The 22,227-nt window shown below is 36.9% G+C and overlaps 1 protein-coding gene across 1 annotated transcript in view; it reads right to left on the reverse strand.

Annotated features, from left to right (window-relative positions):
- LOC124776159 overlaps nucleotides 1-22,227 on the reverse strand; it is a 230,546-nt gene that overhangs the window by 76,443 nt on the left and 131,876 nt on the right. The window contains exons 4-5 of the mRNA XM_047250999.1: nucleotides 22,049-22,191; nucleotides 21,630-21,801 (exon numbers count right to left, since the gene is read on the reverse strand). Coding sequence (XP_047106955.1) covers nucleotides 21,630-21,801; nucleotides 22,049-22,191 — 315 coding nt within the window. The remainder of the gene's footprint in view (nucleotides 1-21,629; nucleotides 21,802-22,048; nucleotides 22,192-22,227) is intronic.

The following is a 22,227-nucleotide window of genomic DNA, read 5'->3' on the forward strand; positions in this document are numbered from 1 at the left end:
ACATAGACATACTAATAACTAAATCATTTCTTTGAGGTGCTGCCCGTTTATTCATTTGGTACCTATAACACCTGTTGTAAATCTCTTCTTCTGTGGTGTGTTGATGCACTGGTCACTGGAATATAAAAAACTTATAACTAACTTAAAAACTAATAGTGTTTCGTAGCTCATGGACCACACATATACTTGGTCACCACATTCATTTGCAGATGTTTTTCATATTTCATTCTTATTTGTTTATATAATTATTTACTTGCATTTGTATTTCTTTTATTCATTTACCCTGCAAAGAAAGTTACTCTGACATCTCCTACGGTATCTTATGCTGTTGTTAGTTAACACGTCCTGTATGTTTTGTTGTAATGATTTCTTTTTATTCTAGTTACAATGAATATCTTTTAGTATTGATGCAACTTGGAATGTTGATATAAATGTAATATTATATTATTTTGTTTCCTGATAGTAAATATAGTTGTTACATGTTATTATTTATTTTGAAATTGGGTTGATACTTGTTCAGCTTTGCATTTCTATTTGGTTGCGCCACGAGTTAGCCTGTTGCACTTCCGCAAGTTCAGTGTCTCTTCCCTAGTACTGACGTAAGCATGCGTTGTGAAGTGTGCACAGCTGAGTCATACGCTGCTCCAGTTTGCATTTTGCTTCATGTGAAGCTGTGTTTTTACACTTCCTTCTAGTCAAATGTTTGTCTGATTACAAAACAAGAAAATTACTTAAGTCTATACATATTTCATTCAGAAATACACATAATAATTTTTTTATATATAAAAACAAAGATGAGGTGACTTACCGAACAAAAGCGCTGGCAGGTCGATAGACACACAAACAAACACAAACATACACACAAAATTCAAGCTTTCGCAACAAACTGTTGCCTCTTCAGGAAAGAGGGAAGGAGAGGGGAAGACGAAAGGAAGTGGGTTTTAAGGGAGAGGGTAAGGAGTCATTCCAATCCCGGGAGCGGAAAGACTTACCTTAGGGGGAAAAAAGGACAGGTATACACTCGCACACACGCACATATCCATCCACACATACAGACACAAGCAGACATATTGGTCTTTAAATATGTCTGCTTGTGTCTGTATGTGTGGATGGATATGTGCGTGTGTGCGAGTGTATACCTGTCCTTTTTTCCCCCTAAGGTAAGTCTTTCCGCTCCCGGGATTGGAATGACTCCTTACCCTCTCCCTTAAAACCCACTTCCTTTCGTCTTCCCCTCTCCTTCCCTCTTTCCTGATGAGGCAACAGTTTGTTGCGAAAGCTTGAATTTTGTGTGTATGTTTGTGTTTGTTTGTGTGTCTATTGACCTGCCAGCGCTTTTGTTCGGTAAGTCACCTCATCTTTGTTTTTATATATAATTTTTCCCACGTGGAATGTTTCCTTCCATTATATTAATAATTTTTTTATTCTTTTAAAACTATGACATTACTTATAAATATATTTTACGGCAAGAAAACTGCTGTGACGTTGTGTCACTACTCGTGAAAAGCTTTTAAGTCTTTGTGAGGGTGGAGACCTTTGTTTCTCCCTGTTCTTTCATATACCAACCTATAAGTTCCAGGATAAGGTATTTTTGCAGTAATATAGGGCCCTGAGAATAGTAATTGCCATTTTTTATTTTGCTTACTGATCTTTGTCGATTTGGAATGTGTTATCACGAGGACTCGTTGCCCTTCAAAAAAATGTGTAACTCGTTTTAACTTGTTGTATATTCTCTTCCTGTATTCTGCTCTATTCTCCAGCTTAATTACTGCTAGTATGATTTTATCCTGTAAAGTTAACTCTTTAGTAGGTAATTTTGGTATGAGTGATTCCCATTCGTCAGTTTGCTTTGTGTTAAACATCAGTTCATTAAGCGTGAGACCTGTGGAAGTGTGGGGGAGATTGTTTACTATTTGCATAAATGGAGACATGTATTCAATCCATCATGAATGCTTATTATGAGCGTATGTCCTTATAAATCTATTGAATTCTTTAAACAATCTCTCCATGGGACTTGCTTCTGGGTGGAAAAAACTTACCAAGATGTGTTTAACACCCTAACTGCTCATGTATTGTCTCCATTTTCTTCTTATGAAATAGATTGCATTGTCTGTTAATATGACTTTGGGTTTCCCTACTCTTCGTAAACAATCCTCTTCAACAAATATCTTTGGACATGTCAGCATGACTCAAAATGTTTGCTGATATTAATGCATTTTTAATTTTGGCATCTCTCATCCCATAACCAAGGCTTATTCTGTCTCAACAGGTTAAGGAGTGCACTGCTATTCATGAGCGGCTGTGGTATAAATTTTCAAAAAAAGGAAGTTAGTCCTAGATATGCTTTAAATTATTTTCTGTTCCTCGGGGGTGGGCAATTAACATATGGCATCTAGTCTCTTTGTGTCTGGTAATTTACCCTGTTCTCTTACGATATGTCCTAAAAATTTTACTTGTTCTTTGCCAAAGTTAGATTTCGTGAGGATAGACATCAAGTTTATGTTCATAATCTTTGATTACTCCAGTCCTTGCAGCAAAAACAGAAACCACCTCAACATCGACCACACAAGTAAAATGACCAGAGAGATGAAGAACTGCCCCTTTTCACCATCAGGACATTTTCTTATGACCAATGGAAAAAACCAACTCATGCTTCTAGATGAGAATGAAGATTTCCCACATAATTTAAATTGAGGAATAAAGGTAAGTGGTCAACCAAGTACAATCAGAACAAACGGAAAATCTCACCAGGTCACTCATCTTCATCAGAATATTCAGTCACTTAAGAGTAAAGTAAGAGAGCTTGAAATCTTGCTATCAAATGAACTCAGATATGTTAATATACTTTGCTTAACTGAACACTGGCTGAAAGAAAATGAGTTAAAGATAGTGAAAGTAACAGATTATGTGTTAGCAGCACAAACATGTAGAAATCAGTTTACACATGGAGGGAACTGCATATACATAAAGAAAGATATCAAATTCAATAACGTAGGCAATGTTGAACCCTTAAACACTGAGAAAGATTTTGAAATATCAGGCATAGAAATTCCAGCATTCAAGTTGATTGTAATATGTCTATATAGATCTCCAGATACTCACCTAAAAAAGTTCAACATGTGGCTTGATACTTTACTAACTTAAGAAGTAAAAAATAAAAAAAAAACAGTTCTTATATGTGGAGACCTAAATGTAAACTTTAATAAGCAAAACAATTTAAAATCTGAGCTGATGAACATATTAACAGCCAATAATTTGAAGATTACAATCCACTCCCCTACACGTAAAATGAATCATTCTAGTACTACTATAGACCAACTAATAATTAGCTCCAAAACAATACATAAATCAGTTGTATTTAAAGCTGGATTGGCAGACCATCATGCACAGGCTATAAGCTTTTGTGTAAACACTAATCCATCCTATAATTATATGAGGAAGACAACACACATGGGCAGAACTTTCAGTAATACTGCAGTACAAACGTTCCAGAAATATCTCCAACAAGAATCATGGGAGCTAGTGTATAGTACAGAAAATATTTCTGATAAGTTTCTGACATTCATGAATATTTTTAAATATTATTTTGATCTTGCTTTTCCACTGAAGCCAAAACAACCCAAACCACTAAAAGCAACAAGTGGATTACTAGTGGTATAAGGATGTAGGCTGCAGTACGTACATGTACTGGGAGATGAAGAAGCTTGCACAGGATAGAGTAGCATGGAGAACTGCATCAAACCAGTCTCAGGACTGAAGACCACAACAACAACAACACAAATCAGGAGTTTGATAGTTACTTTAAAAAATATAAATCTATCTTAAATAAAATAATAAAGGAGGCAAAGAAATGAGACAATGACAAATACATAGAAGATACTTCAAACAGAACCAAAGGAGTCTGGCAAGTTGTAAAGAAAGACACCAAATCTTACAAAAATAGAGTTAATAATATAGTATTAAAGGCTGGCTTTGAAAACATTAATAACCCACAGGAAGTAGCTAATATGTTTCATAACTATTTTATACATGTAACAGAGAAACTACTACAACAGACCTCTAATAGAAAACAGCATACAGAAACAGGGAAAAAAGTCTTGAGCAGATCAATGTTTCTGTACCCAACAAATGTAGAAGAAGTACAGGTTGCAATAAAAAGTCTCAAAATTAAACACTCTGTAGGTGTAGATGATATACCTGATTTCATTATAAAGAAGTGTGGGGACTTAATTACTGAGCTCTTAACTCACCCATGTAACCTATCTTTTGCTACAGGAACTTTTCCTTCATGTTTGAAAATAGCAAAAGTAAAGCCATTATACAAGAAAGGAAACATAGATGATATTTCCAACTACAGACCACTGGCACTTCTGTCTGTTTTCTCCAAAATATTAGAGAGGCTTTTCAATAAGAGGCCAACAGACTTCTTAGAGGATAATGGCATTCTGTCAGAATCTCAACATGGATTTAGAGCAAACTGTTCAACCCAACCAGCAGTTCACTCCTTTCTATTAGAGGCACTGATAGCATTAGACAACAAAAAACTTACCATGGACATATTTTTAGATTTGTCAAAGGCATTTGACACCATAAATCATGACAAATTGCTACGCAAGCTAGAAAATCTTGGTATTAGGGGAACAGCTAACAACTGGCTCAGCTCTTATCTTAAGAACAGGGAACAATATGTGGAAATAGATCAAGAAAGGGACAATGTCGTTAGGAAATATAATTCAAAGCTACTGACTGTTAAATATGGAGTGCCACAAGGATCAGTAATGGGTCCTGTTCTGTTCTTACTCTATGTAAATGACCTAAACATAAGCAATGACAGCAGTAAAATATTTCAATTTGCTGATGATACAAGTGTTCTAATTACAGGAAACTCAGAAGAAAGTCTTGTAAAAAACATAAAAGAAGCCACTGACAGGCTAACATGTTACTTTGATGACAATAACTTAATAATAAACACCGAAAAAACTAGCTATAGATATACACACAGCACAAACAAAAAATCTATCACCCAATCTAGAGCTATATGGACAGACAATTGCCAAAACAGCCTGTACCAAATTTCTTGGACTTCATCTACAAGACAACTTGAAATGGAAAGCACATATTGAGCAAATGAACAAGAAATTAAGTACTTCTTGTTTTGTGTTACATACATTAAAAAATTGTACTAGCTATAACACACTTCAGTGTGTATATTATGCATTTGTACACTCTCACCTCTGGTATGAGATTATGTTCTGTGGAAATTCTGGAAATACCATCAAACATTCAAAATTTTAAAAAAAAATATAAGAATAATGGAAGGAGTAGGTAATCACAAATCATGTAGACCATTGTTTCAAAAAAGGATGATCTTGCCACTTCCTTGCATATATGTACTTGAAAATATAATGTATTTGAAGCAAAACATGCATACAAAAAGATCACTCATCACTCAAAATCACACAATACACAGCTATGATACAAGACAAAAATTGGATGTACATGTTCAAAGTGCCAAAACAAAGTTATTTCAAAATGGCCTTATCCATCCTAGTATCAAACTATACAATATCTTACCAGATACCACTAAACACATACAACACATTGGTCACTTCGAATCGAAATTGAAGTCGTACTTGGCTGATCACTGCTTTTACACAGTAAATGAATAGCTACAAAACTAAATTTTTTCTATGTTAACCCAATGTAGTCTCATTCAGAAGAACATTTGTATTTGATCTCTCTGTATATAGCATAACAACATTTATTTAAGTATTCATCATTAATTGATGTATTAATGTGTGTTATTATGTAGAAAGGTATATTATATGTAAAACTGTTAATATTAACATAAAAATCCAAATATCTCTTGCACATTGTGCAGCTGTAAATGAAAATGGATCAATCAATCAATGAAACTCCTGTATTGTTATTAAAAACACTTGCATATTTAAAAAGTAAGTCAGAAAGCTCTTGCCTTTGTGTAGAATCCAGAATATTTGATTTGTTCAATTTTTGTTCTACTAATTCCTGGTTAACTTCACTGTCTGTCTCGTGTTCGTTATCATATTTGTTCACAAAATATATGGTGGGATATGAATATTGTACAGTGACATGGGGTTCTAGGTTGACTTAGTCATACCTCTCTGGTGTGTGGTGTGGTAATCAGGCTGATAGAAAACCTTTGGTCTTTCACAAAGAAATGGCACTTACCATTACCTATGTCTATTTGAGTTTTGTAGGTTCTGAGTCCCCCCCCCAAGATCCATGGACCTTGCCGTTGGTGGGGAGGCTTGCATGCCTCAGCGATACAGATAGCCGTACTGTAGGTGCAACCACAATGGAGGGGTACCTGTTGAGAGGCCAGACAAACGTGTGGTTCCTGAAGAGGGGCAGCAGCCTTTTCAGTAGTTGCAGGGGCAACAGTCTGGATGATTGACTGATCTGGCCTTGTAACACTAACTAAAACAGCCTTGCTGTTCTGGTACTGCGAACGGCTGAAAGCAAGGGGAAACTACGGCCGTAATTTTTCCCGAGGACATGCAGTTTTACTGTATGATTAAATGATGATGGCGTCCTCTTGGGTAAAATATTCCGGAGGTAAAATAGTCCCCCATCAGATCTCCGGGTGGGGACTACTCAGGAGGACGTCGTTATCAGGAGACAGAAAACTGGCGTTCTATGAATCGGAGCATGGAATGTCAGATCCCTTAATTGGGCAGGTAGGTTAGAAAATTTAAAAAGGGAAATGAATAGGTTAAAGTTAGATATAGTGGGAATTAGTGAAGTTCAGTGGCAGGAGGAACAAGACTTCTGGTCAGGTGAATACAGGGTTATAAATACAAAATCAAATAGGGGTAATGCAGGAGTCAGTTTAATAGTGAATAAAAAAATAGGAGTGCCGATAAGCTACTACAAACAGCATAGTGAACGCATTATTGTGGCCAAGATAGACACGAACCCCACGCCTACTACAGTAGTACACGTCTATATGCCAACTAGCTCTGCGGATGACGAAGAAATTGAAGAAATGTATTATGAAATAAAAGAAATTATTCAGATAGTGAAGGGAGATGAAAATTTATTAGTCATGGGTGACTGAAATTCGGTAGTAGGAAAAGGGAGAGAAGGAAATGTAGTAGGTGAATATGGATTGGGGCTAAGAAATGAAAGAGGAAGCTGCCTGATAGAATTTTGCATAGAGCACAACTTTATCATAGCTAACAAATGGTTCAAGAATCATGAAAGAAGGTTGTATACATGGAAGAAGCCTGGAGATACTGACAGGTTTCAGATAGATTACATAATGGTAAGACAGAGATTTAGGAACCAGGTTTTAAATTGTAAGACATTTCCAGGGGCAGATGTGGACTCTGATCACAATCTGTTGGTTATGAATTGTAGATTAAAACTGAAGAATCTGCAAAAAGGTGGGAATTTAAGGAGATGGGACCTGGATAAGCTGAAAGAACCAGAGATTGTACAGAGTTCCAGGGAGAGCATAAGGGAACAACTGACGGGAATGGGGGAAAGAAATACAGTAGAAGAAGAATGGGTGGCTTTGAGAGATGAAGTAGTGAAGGCAGCAGAGGAGCACGAGTTAAGATGGCGACGCATATAGATGTGGTAGTAAATCGGTCCATAAATTGCGAGTATTTAGCGTCAGTAAGGTGCAAGTTATGCGACAAAATCGTATCAAGTGGCATTAGAATTTGTTCAGTGTTGCATATTTCGTATCATTCGCAGTGCTTCGCGAAAATAAATCAAGAAAACATCTCGCGTACGTGTGGAACAAAGTGTAACGGACGTCTGGCAGCGAGTGTAATGTGCCGCGCAAATCATAGTACTCGAATCACTGCAGAAAGAACTGAAAGCCACAAGAGAACATGCTCTGTTGTTGGAAAACATTATTAAAAGTCTATCTGACCCATCACATAAAGAACTCGGTCAACTTCAAGAGTACAGTGAACCAAAGAAATGTGCAAAACCTAAATTTGTTTCCAGTGCGTTAAAAGTTCCGTTAGGAAATCGATTTCAACATCTTATTACAGATTGTGAACTTAAAAATGTTGAAACAAGCAACTCACACCAAGACTATGAATCGGAATCGGCGGACAGGAAATTTACAAAGCGCAATAAGTCAGTAAAACGTAACTGTCTCGATGTTGCAAACAAAGTGACTCCTAAAAACTTTAGTAGGCCTACAGTTTTGCTTGCTGAGAGCCACGGAAGAGGAATTGCAGGAATTCTTCGTTTCCAGCAGGATCTTAATGTGACAAGTCTTGTGAAACCTGGAGCAGGCCTAAAAGAAGTTTTGAAAAACTATAAAAACAATAATCACGTGCCACAAAGTGAATCCATTGTAATATCGGGCGGTGCAAACGATGTATACAAGAATGAACTAATAGTAGCAAACAGAGTGCTAAGAGATGTGCTACGTACAACAGAGGATCAAAAAGTTATTGTTGTAGGCATTCCACACAGACATGACCTTACTGAATCTTCTTGTGTGAACAGAGAAATGCAAAAAGCAAACAGGATGTATGAAAGGATCTGCAAGACCACTTCAAACGCTTTTTTCCTCAGTATTGACGATCTTGAAAGACAGCACTTCACAACACATGGTATGCATTTAAATAAATGGGGCAAATCGCTGCTCAGTCAAAAGATCAAAATGATAGTGGATATTGTTTCTCCTATATGTAAGAAAAGCGATCCTATTCCACTACCACTGGTAAAGGACGCCTGCAAAGTATCTTCCCTACCATGTACTCCAGTTGCAGCAGTAACACATCATCAGGTATCACTGATTACAAAAGAATGTGCTGGGAGAGAGGAAGTTGTAACTACAGTTACAACAGGTAGAACACCTCATTCAGCAACTAAGATAACAGAAACAGCAAAAGTGGCAGCATATTCAGCAACAAGTGTACCAACAGGTGATCCAGCTGTCCATTCTGCAGCAACATTTGAACTACCTACAGTGGGAACCCAGCCACTTAGATCATGCCATGAACAAGGACGCGAAGAGACCTCCAAGAGTAGAAGCAGTATCAAGTGTAGCGGGCAAACGGAAAACTGTACCTCCATTACGTCTAAATGATTTTTTAGTAGAAGGCAGCAAGGGGAAGAAGCCCATAAGATAAATAGTGCCAGAGATTTAATAGTCTCTCAGCAAAATAGTGCATCTGTAAAGAAAGACAGGTTTGATTTTATAATCTGTTATCGTAACATTGAAGGAGTAAGGGATAAAGAATTTATTGTCAATGACTTTGGATTAGAAAATAAGTTTGATATCTTTTGTTTAAGTGAACACTGGGCTAGTGAGAGTGAACTTACATTTATTAAATTTGATGATTATATTCTAGCCAGTAGCTACTGCAGAAAATTGCATTTAAGAGGTGGTGTGGCAATATATGTTAACAAGTCATTTAGCGGTACGTTCAATAGATTAGATCTAGATTTTCTGTGTGATGAACAGAACTTTGAAGCTGCTGGTATAGTAATAGACAGTTTTAAGTTAGTTGTAATTTCCCTGTACAGGTCACCTAAGGGTATAACCAATGTATTTTTAGAAAAACTGGACCTGCTGTTACATGTACTTACAGATACTAGATGGATACATTATGATATTGTGATAGGTGGAGATGTGAATGCTGAATTCGATGTCACAACACAAAAACGTACTGTCACTGAACTCCAAAACCTACTAAGACAGTGCAACTTACATTCAGTCAATAACAAACCTACAAGAGAACATGCATGTCTTGACAATATTTTTGTAAATTTTAAAACAACAGAAGAATCATGTTTTGGACAGTATTTCCGTATTCTGATCATGATTCAGTATCTTTAAATTATACAAGTAGGTTCCCTCTTGATAAGAGTTATGTAAATAAGTTTGTCCCAGAAGTTGTGGTCACTAGACCAGTCACAGATGAGAAAATTGACACATTTCGTATGTCCCTTTCTAACAGAGATTGGTTTGGCCTGTGTTATGATGAGACACATTATACTCTAAGCAATTATCTGCCAGCAAAGGTACTATTTGATAGGTTTCTCAAAGCATTTTTGGGACACTTTAATGACTGCATACCAATAAAGAAATGCAATGTAACTGACAGAGTCTTAAAAGCAAAAGTTCCAAATAGACAAAATACATGGTACACAAAACAGCTGTCTCCTATGAAAAATCAAGTTATGTTGTTGTCCAATATTTACAAAAATCTGAAAACCAACCATGCTAAACTAGCCTATGTTAGATCTAGGAATGAGTACAAAAAAGCGATTGTGGAAGCCAAACAAGCACACAATCTCAGAAGTATTGAGAAATCCATCAATAAGTGCAAAGCAGCATGGACTGTAATAAATAGTGTCGCCAAAGATAAAAGAAGTGACAAAATTAGTATCTCTCCCCAGGAATTTAATGACTTTTTTTATTAAATCAGTTGAGGAAGTAGGAAGTGCTATAATTAAACCTGAAATCAGCTCATCACAGTTACTGTCAAAAAATATTGCTTGGTCATCAACAAACAGAAGTACCTTCAATTTTTCTGAGGTCTCACCTGGTTTTGTGTTAAGAATAGTGAAGCAGTTAAAATCATCAGACAGTGAAGACATATATGACCTATCTTGTAACATGCTTAAGAAAGTAATAGACTGTATAGTGTACCCCCTAACATATTGTATAAACAAATGTATGCTGGAGGGTTTTTTCCCTGATGAGCTTAAACTGTCTAGGGTAGTTCCAGTACATAAAAAAGGAGATACAAATTCTGTCTCAAGTTACAGGCCAATATCCATAGTCCCAGTTTTCTCAAAAGTTCTAGAATGCATAATTTACCAACAATTATCTGTTTACTTTGATAACATAGGATTAATAAGTGGATCACAGTATGGCTTTAGGAAAAACCTGTCAACCATTGATGCCATAGACAATGTTGTTAAATACATCCATCAAGTATTTGAAGATAAATGCTTTGCCCAAGTGACTTTTTGTGACCTAAGCAAAGCCTTTGACTGTGTAGAACATACACTGCTACTCGAAAAAATGGACTTTTACGGTGTTAAAGGTAACAGCCTTAAGCTATTAAGATCATATTTACAAAACCTTAAGCAAGCCGTCTGTGTTGGGAAAGAAATGTCCAGTATAGAACAAGTTGAGGTAGGTGTTCCACAGGGATCCATGCTGGGCCCTTTCCTTTTCCTAATAATGATAAATGACCTGCCATCATTTATCAAATCCAGAACAGTACTCTATGCTGATGATACAACATTTCTGAACAGCAGTAATGATCTTAATAGCCTTAAAACATGTGTTACAAAGACAATTGAGCAAGCTTCACTCTGGTTTAAAGCAAATGGGTTCTTGCTTAATGAAAGCAAAACCCAGTAGACGGTATTTAGTTTAAAAGACAAGTTTCCATCAGATGATCCTAGTTGTGTAAAATTTTTGGGGGTATATTTGGATGATAAACTTTCTTGGAATCCATATATTAAGTATATTAGCGGTAAATTGTGTAGGGTAATCCATTTGTTAAGGCGATTAATGCACTGTGTACCTGAAAATTATGTTAGAGTATCTTACTACTCATTTTTCCAAAGCATCATATCCTATGGCATTATTTTACGGGGAAACTCCACTTGTGTGCATGATATACTATTGCTGCAAAAGAAAGCTATTAGGATAATTACAGGCTCACCATACAAGGCTCATTGTTTACTCAACAAAAAATCATGACAGTAATAAACCTATATATTTATTATGTTTTAATCTACACAAAAAAGAACTTACCTAAAGTAAAACGCAGGGCAAATATACATTGTTACAGCACTAGGACAAACAGCTCTATCTACACGCACTACCACAGACTGTCAAAATCAGTTAACAGTTATGAAATTATGGGCCACAAATTATTCAACAAACTTCCACAAGGTATACAAAATTCACCAGAGCAACAATACAAACAAACACTTTATGACTGGTTAGTTGTAAACCCATTCTACAATGTAAAGGATTTCATGACATGTGATATTAAACTGTAAAGTTCTTAACAATTCTGTCCTTCTATAGCATGTACTGTACTGTATTGTATTATATGTATGACTTTGTCTATTGCTGTAACGGCTTAAAGACAATAAAATTATTATTATTATTATTATTAGGTAAAAATACGAGGGCTAGTAGAAATCCTTGGGTAACAGAAGAAATACTGAATTTAATTGATGAAAGGAGAAAATATAAAAATGTAGTAAATGAAGCAGGCAAAAAGGAATAAAAACGTCTCAAAAACGAGATCGACAGGAAGTGCAAAATGGCTAAGCAGGGATGGCTAGAGGACAAATGTAAGGATGTAGAGGGTTATCTCACTAGGGGTAAGATAGATACTGCCTACAGGAAAATTAATGAGACCTTTGGAAATCAGAGAACCACTTGTATGAATATCAAGAGCTCAGATGGAAACCCAGATCTAACCAAAGAAGGGCAAGCAGAAAGATGGAAGGAGTATATAGAGGTTCTATACAAGCGCAATGTACTTGAGGACAATATTATGGAAATGGAAGAGGATTTAGATGAAGATGAAATGGGAGATACAATACTGCATGAAGAGTTTGGCAGAGCACTGAAAGACCTGAGTCGAAACAAGGCCCCGGGAGTAGACAACATTCCATTAGAACTACTGACGGCCTTGGGAGAGCCAGTCCTGACAAAACTCCACCATCTGGTGAGCAAGATGTATGAGACAGGTGAAATACCCTCAGACTTCGAGAACAATATAATAATTCTGATCCCAAAGAAAGCAGGTGCTGACAGATGGGAAAATTACCGAACAATCAGTTTAATAAGACACGGATGCAAAATACTAACGCCCCGGGAGTAGACAGCATTCCATTAGAACTACTGACGGCCTTGGGAGAGCCAGTCCTGACAAAACTCTACCATTTGGTGAGCAAGATGTATGAGACAGTTGAAATACCCTCAGACTTCAAGAAGAAGATAATAATTCCGATCCCAAAGAAAGCAGGTACTGACAGATGTGAAAATTACCGAACAATCAGTTTAATATGACACGGATGCAAAATACTAACACGTATTCTCTACAGATGAATGGAAAAACTGGTAGAAGGTGACCTTGGGGAAGATCAGTTTGGATTCCGTAGAAATATTGGAACACGTGAGGCAATACTGACTCTACGACTTATCTTAGAAGCTAGATTAAGGAAAGGCAAACCTACATTTCTAGCATTTGTAGACTTAGAGAAAGCTATTGACAATGTTGACTGGGATACTCTCTTTCAAATTCTGAAGGTGGCAGGGGTAAAATACAGGGAGCGAAAGGCTATTTACAATTTTTACAGAAAGCAGATGGCTGTTATAAGAGTCGAGGGGCACGAAAGGGAAGCAGTGGTTGGGAAGGGAGTGAGACAGGGTTGTAGCCTATCCCTGACATTATTCAATATGTATATTGAGCAAGCAGTGAAGGAAACAAAAGAAAAATTTGGAGTAGGTATTAAAATCCATGGAGAAGAAATAAAAACTTTGAGGTTCGCCGATGACATTGTAATTCTGTCAGAGACAGCAAAGGACTTGGAAGAGCAGTTGAACGGAATGGACAGTGTCATGAAAGGAGGGTATAAGATGAACATTAACAAAAGCAAAATGAGGATAATGGAATGTAGTTGAATTAAGTCAGGTGATGCTCAGGGAATTAGATTAGGAAATGAGACACTTAAAGTAGTAAAGGAGTTTTGCTATTTGGGGAGCAAAATAACTGATGATGGTCGAAGTAGAGAGGATATCAAATTTAGACTTGCAATGGCAAGGAAAGCGTTTCTGAAGAAGAGAAATTTGTTAACATCGAGTATTGATTTAAGTGTCAGGAAGCCGTTTCTGAAAGTATTTGTATGGAGCGTAGCCATGTATGGAAGTGAAACATGGACGATAACTAGTTTGGACAAGAAGAGAAATGAAGCTTTCGAAATGTGGTGCTACAGAAGAATGCTGAAGATTAGATGGGTAGATCATATAACTAATGAGGAGGTATTGAATGGGATTGGGGAGAAGAGAAGTTTGTGGCACAACTTAACTAGAAGAAGGGATCGGTTGGTAGGACATGTTCTGAGGCATCAAGGGATCACCAGTTTAGTATTGGAGGGCAGCGTGGAGGGTAAAAATCGTAGAGGGAGACCAAGAGATGAATACATTAAACAGATTCAGAAGGATGTAGGTTGCAGTAGGTACTGGGAGATGAAGAGGCTTGCACAGGATAGAGTAGCATGGAGAGCTGCATCAAACCAGTCTCAGGACTGAAGACCACAACAACAACAACAACAGGTTCTAAATGTGTTCATACCTATCAAGCAGTTGACTATAAATTTGTCCACTATTAATTACACTGCACACAAAATTGTTCAATGTGGATGGTGATAAGAGCTTGGTGTTTTACTAATTTGCTTTTGCCACCTGTAGTGGTTTGTACTTTGCAGTTTTGCACTGGCAGAACAGGAATTTTATTCTGTCTTCTTAATTCAGTGAAAAATGCTTCAGACATTAAATTAGTCATTGACCCTGTATCAAGTATTAACTGTGTGTTTATACCAAAAATTTTCACTCCGATTACTGCTTGCAGTTGTTCTTCCAGTGAATTTTTCGCCGCTTTTAGTTCATATTTGTATAGATCTTCTCCATCACTTATAAGGTCTATAGCATGGGACTCAACTATGACTGACTGGGTTTTCCTGCAGTGTAGTGTGATCTACTTCTGTGTGTGGAACTATTTCTGTCACTTGTACTGTGTAGTTGTTTCCCCAATGTGTATCATTTCCAGTTCGCGACATTCTTTCTCTTGGGTTCATATGGCTGATGTGGAATGTTGCCGTATTGAGATTTTGCTGCACAAAGGTTGGCTGCGGTATGGTGTGTGACATATTATTGTTGTTGCCGCACCGGTCTTTGGTACAGATGACTTTTTATTTACATGTGGTGCATATTTTTGAGAGGAGGGATTGAAATTAGCTTGTGGATGGTAATTGTTCTTATTATACGGAAAGTTTTGTTTAAATCTCTGGTTCCTGCTATTTCCACTCCCATATCCATTACCACGGTTAATGTATCCTTGCGGTAGCACGAACTAGCCTTGCTGTATGTTCACGTCTGGCTTTTCGTATTGACCATTTGAGTTATGTTGTTGTGGTGTTTGACTGTCTGACACCCTATTTGTTATTACTTTCTCCTCATATATTAGATCGATTGAATCTAAAATGGATAGAAAATATTCTGTGTTGTGTTCAGGTGTAGCAATTAATTTTTCACGAATGTGTGATGGCAAACGACTTTTTAAAATTTTTAAAACATTAACATGACAAATAGGATTCGTCCAATAACGTGTTTTACTGAGATACTTCTCAAAACAACCTCGCAAGCTACCAATTTGCTATTAAAAGGGGCAGGGTTAAAAACCTCTCACCTAAGTCTCTCCTGTATGGCTTCTGACCAGTATTTGTCAAGAAATGCCCATTCAAATTGTAAATATGTGGTACAACACTCAGCCACTTTGATCGCACACAAAAGTACATTGCCTGGTGTGTATCCAACAACAAATCTGACCTTTTGTGCTCCTGTCCAATTTCTAGGAAACACATGCTGAAAAGCACTAATAAACACAACAGGATTCATCTTCTTACCATCACTTGTAAATGTTGGAGATTGACGGTGTCTTAATAGACCTTCGTCAGCAAATATAGTGGACAAGCTGTTTGCATTTTGTGCTGTGTTTACATAGCTGTCATAATTATTTACACTCTGCATTCTGTCATTACTATTGGCATTGCTTGTAGGGTTTGCAACGATATGTGTGCATTCATTACTTTGGTTTGTTGCAGCTGGCTCTTTGTTTATATGTACAGCTTGTGCCTCTGTAACATTGTCACCTAAGTAGTTGCGTAACCTGTGCTCTGTAGCTTGTAAATTGGTGTTCACTTTGTCGATAATGTCATTTTCCATTCGCTGAATAACTTTTCAAACTGCATCATTGATTAATCTACATTCCTTCACTACTTTTCCCTGCGGTGCTGGTTTTGTCCACAGTACCTGCTTCAGGTTTTGAAATTACATGAGATAAATTTTCACTAATTTTGTCTCTTTCCGTTTTTCACAGACTCATTCAATTTCAAGTGATGCTACTTTTAAAGTGAGTCCACCAATAGTTATTGGTATATTTTTGTAATCCTTATGCAGTTTGTTCATTATGGTAGAAATGTTCTTTACTGTGGAAGTTAACTGTGTTTGTGTAGCTTCCAAGTTTGTGTGTGTGTTTTTAATTGCTTTTATTTGTTGCTGTACTGTATCATTCTGCTCATGAAGAGTGTCTGATTTCTGTTTTATTTCTGTAATGTCATTGTTTACTTCAGAAAGTACATCTTGCTTTAGTTGTTTTTCCATGTATTTAAATTTTACATTCATTAAATCGTGGAAATTCTTAGTCAAATCACTGATCTGTTGTGTGACTGTATCCTGAAAATCTTTTAACACTTGTTCCTGCCCTTGTTTTATGTTGTTTATGTCTTGTGTGACTTGTGTTTTATGACAAACTGTCAAATTTTGTTTTTATGTCTGCATGCAAATTGGTGTTATTGGTGTTTTTATTTTTTATTTCTGTGATCAGATTATCGAGTTTTTGAAGTATAGCGGCAAGTGCGCTGTTTTGGTTGCTATCTAATGTACTTTGGTTGTTGACAACTATACTTAGTAAATTGAAATTTGTATTTCATATGATAGGTGACGGTAAAGTGTCGTCAAAAATCATGTTATCTTCACTTTCTATGTTTTCCTGTTGCTCGCGGAGATACGTGATGTAGTTCCATCTGTTGTCATCAACGTATCATCAGAGTTAGAACTCTGTGAAAGCTCACTAGCACTTGTTACTTTGGTTATGTTCATCTTTGAACTACTTAATATTTCTAAGTGTGGAAGACGTGGCTCTGGTACTTCAGATGTTCTGTCTTGCAATTTTACACCATCTTGGCTCATTGCGTTTTCGCCATTGTCAGCAATAATGGAAACTGATTTTTGTGCCATTTTGCTTGAATATTAAAATTAAAATTTTGAAAAATAGAAAATTGAAATATATTATTTTGTAAATTTAAGCATATGATTTACGAGTCGTCAAGTGTTAAATAGCTACTTTTATGATGCACAAAATGTTATGACACAAAAACTTCAAACTTTTCTCTAGCTAATCATTACATAAAATTTTTGAAAAATTCATTACAATACATTTAGGAATGGAAATTGAGGAAAGGAATGTCTAATTACTATGCAGGAGGTGCTACCAAGCATAGTCAAGCAAGCAGTTGCGTAACAGTCTTACCTTTGCTGCGATGGAACAAACAGCGTAGGCTATTTCCAAAATTTTCTGTGAATTCCTGTTTCATTTTGATTCCCTTTTGAATTGGTTACTTTATCCATAATAATTTTTGGTTCTGATTATTTTGCTCCCAGTCGTGATGTTGGACAGAAAATTCGAAAATAATTAGTACATGCAAAAATCTCATACAATGGCATAAATAATTTTCAATAATTTACAGAACAATGTCATGTCACGAGGTCGCCAGTTCCGATTGATATGGACATATTTGATTTGACCCCATTCCGCACTTTCGCTTGCTACAAATAGTGCGCACTTGCAGTCTATCTGATGACATATGCAGTTGGATAGAAAGTTTTCTAACAGACAGGGAGCATTATGTCGTCCTGAACGGGGTGACTTCAACAGAAACAAGCGTAACTTAAAGAAGTGCCCCAGGACGGCATAATAGGTCCTCTGATTTTTACGATTTACATAAATGATCTGATTGACTGGTATTGACGGTGGCCTTAGACTGTTTGCCGACGATGCTGTAGTTTACAAGAAAGTTGTATCACACGGAAGTAGTGAACAAATCAATGAGAATTTGCAGAAAATAAATGTGTGGTGTAATGACTGGCAATTATCTCTCAATATTAGTAAGTGTAACCTACTGCATATAACAAGGCGAAAATCCCCATTAATGAACGAGTACAAAACAAATGCCCAATGGAAGCGGTAATGTTGGTCAAGTATCTGGGTGTGACTATTCAAAATGATCTCAAAGGGAATGATCAGATTACACAAGTAACGGGTAAGACGAACTCTAGATTGCGGTTTATAGGTAGAATCGTGAAGTCCTTCAACAAAGGAAATATCTTACAATTCGTTAGGTCGTCCAGTCTTGGAGTAGTGTTTGTCTGTATGGGACCCCTACCAGTTGGGTCTGATTCAAGAGATTGAGAAGGTCAAAAGAAGAGCAGCAAGATTTGTGACTGGTACATTCAGCCATCACGAGAGCGTTACAAAGTTTGAAGTGGGACACACTTGCAGATAGATGGCGTGCTAAACAGAAGGGGCTGCTCACTAAATTCCAAAATCCAATCTTCACCGAGGATGTAGAGCATATATTATTGACACCAACTTTCAAATTGCGCAATGATCATGATTCAAAGATAAGGGAAATAAGAGCTCGTACTGAGGCGTTCAGACAGTCGTTTATCCGTCGCGCGATCCGCAAGTGGAACAAAGGGGGGAAATATGACTTTGGCACGAATTGTGCACTCTGCCACACACCACTTGGTTGCTAGTGGAGTGTAGATGTAAATGTAGATGTAGAATCTGGTATCCTCAGTTATATTTGTCTTCTCCCGCTATAAATTTTTCTCTTTCTTGATCGTGTGTATGATATTAATTCTTAATTGGACTTCCTCTTCTGATGCAGGCAGCTATGTTGACTTGACATTGGGAAAATGCACAGAAGAAAACAAACTTTTGTGGTTTTGCACAAAAATAAACTCTCAGACTTCATATTTTCATAGGATTATTGTTCAGACAACACATTGTATCACAAGAAATACGTCTTCTCATCACGAGAACTAAAGACAGAGTCTTTGTAATAATTGACAAAAAAAGAAAAGAAAAAAGAAATTTTTAATGGAGTTTTTATCATTTGTCATTCACCTTCTGGCATAGCAAATTACATCTTTTCCGGCACTTACAGCATCCGTGCTAATTATTATTATCACTGGTTTTTAAATTTTTGTCATAGCTTGTTGGGGATTTTACTTATGTACCTATACAGTATCCTACCCTATTAGAGACCAAACCTCTTGTGAATACAGTCATGTCATATACCAGCTCTGCTGCAATAATTTAACAGCTTTTTACATCAGTATGACTAACAACCAGCTATCCACCATCAGACTTTGGCCAAGAGCAAAGTGGACCAATCTGTGACACAATGTGCAGATGAACATAACGTGTTTTATTTCAATAGCTGCTTCTCGACCCGCACCACCTGGATCCTCGCCTCTACTGCCAGCTTTTCAGAACTGTGCAGATGGGAGTTATCCTTACTACAAATTCTCCACTCCCAAAATTATCCCAGCATCAACACATGATAACCTATCATCTCCACAGCCTCCACCCTCCTCTCCTCCTCCTCCTCCTCCTCACCTTCCTTGTTGCGCCCCCCCCCCCCCCCCCCCCACTGGCAGCCTCATCCTGTCCTGCAGACAGTGCTCTTCCTTCCCCACCTGTACCCTTCTCTACCTTCCGCTTCCCTGGTCCACTCTGGACTGCTGCTCTCTGTCAAGATGACACACTGCAGCATGGCCACATTGGTCAGTGATAGTGACCACATGTGGTATGCCTGCTCATGTGAATGGGTGTGTGTTTTCCTTTCTTTCCTGAAGGCAGCTTTGCCTGAAAGTTTATTGTGTAACAGGTGTGTCACCTCGACTGTCGGCAGCACATTGTGTAGGCTTTACTGTGAGTAGCAATTTATCCTTTTCGTAACATTGTTCATATTCCAACTTGGACTTTCCATTGTTTGATAGTCCTGTTCAGTCATACGTTACCAAACTGTAAGAATTCTGTGAAAAGTAATTAACATTGTAAACAACCAGGTGATCAATATGTGTGTCTGTTCAAACGTAAATGTTCCGTGACTGAAACTGAAACATAGAAGATGCTGTCTTTGTTATTTTAATTTATTACGAGTATCTATTTATTCACCTGTTCAATTACAGAGAAGAAGACATCATATGGACTCACAGATCAGTGGTACTTACATACAGTTACGCACTCATAGATCAGTGATACTTACATACAGTTACTATGAAGTATTGTCATAATTTCTTTTATGAAATCAAATCATTTAACTTTGTTTGTGCTTTATATTCTGTCAAATAGTTTCTAGTTTGAGTAGAAAAGAAATTACTGTATTTACTCGAATCTTAGCCACACTCGAATCCAAGCCACACCTGAAAAATGAGACTCGAAATCGAGGGAAAAAAAATTTCCCGAATCTAAGCTGCACCTGAAATTTGAGATTCGAAATTTGAGGGGAGAGATAAGTTTTAGACCGCATCTCCAAGTCAAAACAAAGTTGGTCCATTGTAACATGAGACACAATTGAGGTCAAATGAATGAAGATAAAGCTACAGTAGTTTGGTTCAAGTTGTAATCCTAAGTGTTTAGCTTTACCAAGTAGCTACTGCTATGTGTCAGGCACTCTGTCCATATTGATACGGGTTCCCTTCCTTTTTCAGGTGCTTTGTCTGGTTTGAATCGATTGCTTATGTTGTTTTGATCTGATAAGTGCTGTTCTCTTCGTTATAGGTGTTTGCGTCACTCTAAGCTGAAAATGAATTATTGTATTGCGTCATGCATTTTTTGTAGCATTCTGACAATGAGTGTTTACGACCTGTCGCCGCTCACAACATGGCTTGCTTTTGTATGCACTACTGCTGCTTACAATTAAAAAGGAGAGGAATTGTCTCATTAGCAAAACAATGGCAAGAGGCTGCTATTTAGACTGTGTATGATAGATGATGTTCTGAACGAGAGTTTAGCGAAAACTTTTCTCCATTTGAAAATCTTTGCAGACGCCTCTTTAGTACAGTACATTCTGCACAGAAATTAGATTCATCATAGATTTAAAAATCTATTCAGTTGCTGTGCTTCATTTCTGACTGTTATCACTATTGAGCATAAGAATAATACGAATATAAACATGACATGATATGTATATTCTTCCGTGTTTGCTGTTGTCTCATTCTAGTTTCATAGTTTATTAGGCAGACAGGATTTAAATGCAATAGCAGCAAACACGAAAGAATACATGGCATCATGTTTACATTCTTCTACCTTTAATTTTAATTTATTTACTGATGCAGACGGTTTTGGTGCCAGTAATTATCTTTGTGCCTGCAAAGCATGCCTATGTAGCGGTGCATACATTCGAAGGCAGATGTTAGTTATGGCAGTGCCTACCAACATTTTTCAGAACTTCCGTTTACTTTGCACTCGATTCTAAGCTGCAGGCGTTTTTTTGGATTACAAAAACCGGAAAAAAAGTGTGGCTTAGATTCAAGTAAATATGGTAACTTTCTTATGTAGAGTAACCACTCTGGCTAACATTACATATTTGAACTAGCAATGCTAATTACCCACTAACTGTAAGTAGTAACTTATTGTGTGATGATAGTAAATAACTGGTAATACTGTATGTATACATATTAAAACATCATTTGGAATATATTAGAGGTTGTTTTACTACACCTGAACATTGTTACTGTTCTTTTTACTGTGGATGCTGAGTATTGGACTAGGTATACCACCAAGTGTTAACTCTTGTTCCTTTTGGCCTGTAATTATATTCCAGGCACAGACATAACCGCTCTGATCACCAGTGAATATATGGTACTCAGACATGCATAAATCACCAACTTCACTGAAAATTATGAGAATTTTCCATATGAAATACAAACAACAAGTAAAAGAAAAAGATTTTCTGATAAACAGAGTACTACAATTGTACTGAGCAGATCTATGATGAGAATAACATAGAGGCCAGTATAGATGACTGAGTTTTAATATTTATTTATAAATAAATCAATAATGTTTATGGACAATCTGATATAAAATAACAAATTCATACTCTTTCTAAAGAGTATCACAGGTACTACAGAACAAAATACCTGACATTCTTTATTTCAATGAGGCACTGAGATTTTGGCTCTTTGCTATTCCATAAACGAACTGCACCATCAGATCCACCACTTACTAAAATGGGATACTTCACAAAGAGAACATTCACACAATCATTATGAGCTCTGACAGTCTGTAAAAGAGAAGTAAGTGATAGAAATGACTGAGA

This window comes from Schistocerca piceifrons, chromosome 2, assembly GCF_021461385.2.
Source record: "Schistocerca piceifrons isolate TAMUIC-IGC-003096 chromosome 2, iqSchPice1.1, whole genome shotgun sequence".
Lineage (NCBI taxonomy): Eukaryota > Metazoa > Arthropoda > Insecta > Orthoptera > Acrididae > Schistocerca > Schistocerca piceifrons.